At 41.9% G+C, this 5524-nt stretch overlaps 1 protein-coding gene across 1 annotated transcript in view; it reads left to right on the top strand.

Annotated features, from left to right (window-relative positions):
* Positions 1-348: 348 nt before the first annotated feature.
* The window catches only part of LOC123147270 (transcription factor NAI1-like), a 6629-nt gene continuing 1453 nt past the window's right edge, over positions 349-5524 (top strand). The window contains exons 1-2 of the mRNA XM_044566508.1: positions 349-969; positions 1826-2215. Of these exons, the coding sequence (XP_044422443.1) occupies positions 466-969; positions 1826-2215 (894 nt within the window). The 5' untranslated portion in view covers positions 349-465. The remainder of the gene's footprint in view (positions 970-1825; positions 2216-5524) is intronic.

Here is a 5524-nt window from a genome sequence, read left to right as displayed (position 1 = left end):
TTTCTTCGTGCTACGAGCAATGAAAATAAATATTTTTGAAATAATAAATAAGTATACTGTGCTAGATCTAAAAATATCTTACCCGACGCGCATACACGATCCCCATAACTATATATGGGCGACTGCCCCACCTGTCTGCTCAAATTCGGATCTAATTTAGAATGTGCTTTAGTAGACAATATTTATATGTACGAATAGGCTGGGGCAGAGATAGGCCCCAGGGTTGTGGTGACAGTGCACCTGGTCCATTTTGCACTGTTTTGCACTTGGTATGATGCATCTCTAGGCTTTCTAGCTATATATACCCCATAACCAACACATATGTAATGCATCTAGCCAGCTATAGGCTACATATGTTCTTTGGAGTGTAATGTAAGATACTCAGTTTCGTGATTTAATTTGTTCTTGTAGTGGAGATCTAGCATAGTTGGGTTGGGAGTTTGTAATCTCGATCGGTCGATCGACATGGAGGAGTCGAGCTTCATGCAGTGGGCGATAAACACGCTGGACCAGCACACCTTCCCCGCCGCCGCTTCTCTGGTATACGATACTGGCAGCTTCCACTGCGGCGACCATACTGCCGCCTCCTTCCCCTCGCAGCAGGAGCTCGGCACCCCTCCCCAGCCTCTGCCGACGACGGCCGGTGACAACCCGGACCTGACGGTGCAGGTTGACAACCAGTACGGGGATAGCAGCTCCGGTGATGTGGTGGTCCACGCCGCCGTCGCCAGGGCTAGCACGCCAATGAGCTGGAAGTCCAGTGCTGCGTCGACGCAGCCGGCCGCGAGAGGAGGACATAAGAGTGCTGCCGGGAGGAGATCTGGGAGCAACTTGCAGGGCTCCGCAGCATCGGCGTCGTCGATGTCCCCTGATCCCGCCAAGGACCACATAATCGCGGAGCGCCGCCGGAGGGAGAAGATCAACCAGCGGCTCATGGAGCTCTCCACTCTTATCCCCGGCCTAAAGAAGGTATTCTCTTGTATCCATCACTTCTATTCCATAGATCTCATCCCATGCATGCTTCTTGCAATAACCATGTACTGCAAATTAGTTAAACTGCAGGTAAGGATTTTGGCGAGGAGGGAGATGCCATTCGTTTTTATAAGCTCTTATCTCCTTTTTTTAGCTTTTGCAGTAATAATATCTATTATAATGTCTGTAAACACCCACCTTGATGGCTATTTTTGTGTTGGTACGCTCCAGGAACACGCTTTCTATTAAAAGCAAACTTGTTTGTCAACGTTGAATGATTTTTAATCTTTTGTGTTGTAATAGTTTTCTTAGAAGAATGGATTTTCTGTGAAACTTAAACATACTCAACATTTTTCAGAAGCAAATAAAAGCGTAATTTTGCCCCAGGGGTGTGTTTGAATTTCTCTGCTACTAGATTTTGATATACCTGCTAGAAGAAATGTTGTGACGCTGAAAACCTAGAAAAAAACACTGTGCTGAACAATTGAATTATGAAGGGCCAGACGAATGGACTGGAGGCCAGTTTTTCCGCAGGACGCCTTTTGGGCGGCACCTAGCGCTGCCCATATATTTTTTTTAGAAGAACTAGTAGGATGGTAAAACTCATAGTACATCAAATGGCACTAGGCCTATCCACATGAAGATAGCATACTGGTATGATATGCTCTAAAATTTGAATCAACTTGGATTAATTTAGCATATTGGCACCTTGTCCTTATGTGTGCATGCTTGCTTGGTAGAAGCTTGGATTAATTATTTAATTAATCAACCAATCTATTAAAAATTTAAGATTGCATGTGTTATTTAAGATTGAGAAAGATGGTGGTGAATTGATGTGAGTCCGATGTGGCAGATGAACAAGGCAACGATTATTGGGGATGCGGTGAAGCACGTGAGAGAGCTCCAAGAGAAGGTGAACATCCTGGAGAACAACAACAAGCATGCTGCCACCACCACCATCTGCTCCACTGTACTCGTCCACAAGAACAGACCCTGCCTAGGCGGCCTCACCAGCAACTACGGCGACGATAATGTCAGTGAGCCGAGCCAGTTGGGCACATGGCTTCCAGAGATCAAGGTCCGGTTTTCAGATAAGAGCGTGCTAGTGCAGATCCACTGTGAGAACACAAATGGACTACTAGTGAGGGTACTGGCAGAGGTGGAGGTACTCCGACTTGCCATCACCCACACCAGCAGCATGCCATTCCTAGCCGACACCACCATCATCAACATTACGGCCAAGGCAAGTAGTACTCAAACCGTTATTTTTGTACCGCTGAGATTTTTTTTTTTAAACAGGGGAACCCGTGGGCTCTGTATCAATTGATGCCTGCAGCTATTTTCCTCATGATGTATCAATCCGTAAAAAATATAGTAGTTCCACAAGTAGCTAGTAATTGCCTATCGGGGTTGCGATTAAATTACATTAAAAATCACCAAATATAGTTTCATAATATCAATTCACGTACTGTTTGATGAGATATAAAAAAGGGAAAGTAGTGTCTGCACCCCACCACACTACACCCTAACAAAATATTTCAAAAATTCTGAAACTTTGTGGGAATGATTATTAACAAATGTAATGGATGCTTGGAAAGTTTGGTGGTCAAATAATATTCAAAGAGCTCTGTACAAAAAAAGACAAAAATGCAAAATCTGCTCAAACAGTGCACATACATTTTGAGTGATTCTGTTTTTTTGTACAGAGCTCCTCGAATGCTATTTGACAATCAAACTTTGCAAGAACCTATAACATTTGTTCATAATAATTCCCAGAAAGTTTCAGAATTTTTTAAAATGTTTTGCTATGTTTTCTCAAGGGGGTGTAGCGGGGGTGTAGAAAAACCACTCTCAAATACAAGTATGCATACACAGTGTCTAGATGTGGTTAGCAAGAAAAAATGTATCGTAGGATGGATGAAATGCTCATATCTTGCACTCCCTCCGTCACGGTTTAGAAGGCACAGTTAAATTTGCGTGCGTTTCCACAATAGACAAGATTTAGGGCGCATTGCATTTATTTCTAGTAGCTAATTAGTACTCCGATATACTATTTCTATATGCATGCGTAGTGTGAATGCTATTTTTTAGCCCATCCCACAACCAATAGATAATCACCTAGGTCCTAGAGAATTTCCAAGTGCGCCTTCTAAACCATGACGGAGGGAGTAACAAACATGCTTAATTATGATGTACCAATAATTAATAAGCACATATGCATTAGTAGTTTTTCTTCGCATAAACCGACAATATAACAACTTGAGCACATAGAAATATAGGTGATTGAATTATATAGATAGTCCTTTATATTGATTGTTGATACTTTTTTCTCTAACTAAACATCTGCCGGGATGGCTTTAGATGTACAAAACCTTTGTTTTATAAATTATGCAAAAATTATCTTGCTCAGAGAATATAGTACCATAGTGAAATGATAGAAGTGGAATCAAGTATCACACAAGCCTTTCCGTAATGCTACCTTATCTCTCATCCTCCTTGGATCGGTGGCTTTCCTCATCGGTTTTCTACGTAGACCGACCTATGAATGTCTACACATATTTTCTTCAAACCCAAACTACTCGTTAATATCTTATCCTTTGCACAAGTCTACATGTCCAACAGTTAACAACCAAACTGATGCACACTACACATACTCATGCACACATATATCACACCAATTCTCTCACATCCATCTCACGCACATATATAAATCATCAAGATTAGTACAATTGACCTCGTGTTTTTTAGGGAATGGAAGAAATATAAAAAATGCTAAGGGAAACCCGGTACATTTCAGCGATTGTCAAAGAAAAAGAAATGTGATTAACAAACTACAATAGAAAAACATATTCTTGATTACACTATTTGCTTCATGACAGTAGAATCAATATATCCATCTCACCTCATCATTCCATCATCTAACACCCAAGAGTTTCTGAGCTCAAAGCATGCTCAAGATTTATATACATGCATGAGATGATATATAGGGATAAATATGAATAAATACAATATAGCTAGGTTAAAAGGTTATACATATAGACCAGAGAGGGGCTAGTTAAGGAAAGGAAGGGCGAACCAAAATATCATTATCATTTACCATTAGATTAATCTGTTGTCAATTGACTTCTTGTCCATATTATCTTATTTTGGTCATGCTCAAAGATAAGAGCACTGACACATGATTTGTATGGACTATTGAAAAATCAAGATAGGAAATTAATTGTTAGGTCGTTTTGTGCAAAGACACTGAAATGGAGCATCAATCATGGAATGACAATGCAAGAGTTAGTTATACCTTGACCATCACAAGGCCAGGGCAAGGCCACTCCATGCTATCATCCAAACTAAGTCACGTCAAACCATGTCATGCCATTAATTCCCTATTGGAGCTACACTGTAGCACTATTGGGTCTATGCAGGCTAGGCCGCACCTCATTGGTATTCGACCAAGGAAGATCATGCCACACCGTCTTCGAAAATGAGGCAGGCCACCCCAATGCGAAGGCACACCACATGTGAAGAAACAAATGTAAAAAGGCATGACACGTGTTGCTTGGACAATAGAGTGAGGAAGGCTGAACCACAACCGGTTCAAGGCAACTTGGGTGATGCTAATGGATAGAGGACGGCTAGAACATGCCTCTGTCAGATCGAGATAGCTCGTGTTGCACCATCCTTACCATTTTAGGTGAAGTGTGGTAATGATAGTGGCGGTGTCCGGAGTCAAGAAGGAGAGGAGCTTGACATCCAACAGCTGGGAGAGAGAGAGAGGTGGGATGGGGTCGGGGTTTAGGTCACGAGTGTAAGAATTTTACATAGTATATGAGGCAGTCATGTATGGTACCCCATCTCGGCTGGAGAAAGTACAAATGAAAAAGTTGATCTATAATGCAAGAGCGAACATCCGCGTGCTCCAAGAAAAAAATGACATGAAAAGAGAAAGCCAGAAAGTGAAAACAACATGACAACCCTATTATATTAGTGATTAATATTGATGTATGTTGATGACATGACAACCATATATAGTTAGTTGATGGCCATATTATCAGCCATGATCTCATTTAAGTATTCTAGTTGGCTAATGTTTCTAGTCTGCTACAAAATTCCTGCACCGAGACATAATTTTGGACCACCATGGATAAGGGTCATGTCGATGCAGCATGTTTTGCGCCATACATATGCCATCTAGATAAAATTTAAACATAATGAAAAATGGGGACAAATGATCAACCAAGACTTAATTTGGGAATTCAAGCATTATGAAGGAGACACCCCAGCCATGATATAATATATGACAGTTTTGCTGGATGTAAGTCGCCTGAATTTTTTAATTTGGGTCAGTCGATTTGGTTGAGAAAGAAGCAGTCGCTGTAGAGTACCGAGGCCGTCGGCGGCAGGATTGATCGATCTCATCTATCGTGCGGTGCAAAGGGGGTGCAGGGGGGAGAAGAAGTCTCCTTGTCTATCTTAGGGTGTATGGGGTGGAGGTTCGCTAGAGAAATCCGGTAGTTCATCAACCTTAGAAGGATGGACGGGGGCGGAGGCAAGCCTG

This window comes from Triticum aestivum, chromosome 7A (genome assembly GCF_018294505.1).
Source record: "Triticum aestivum cultivar Chinese Spring chromosome 7A, IWGSC CS RefSeq v2.1, whole genome shotgun sequence".
In the NCBI taxonomy this organism is placed as follows: domain Eukaryota; kingdom Viridiplantae; phylum Streptophyta; class Magnoliopsida; order Poales; family Poaceae; genus Triticum; species Triticum aestivum.
This window is presented reverse-complemented; position numbering and strand designations above follow the sequence as displayed.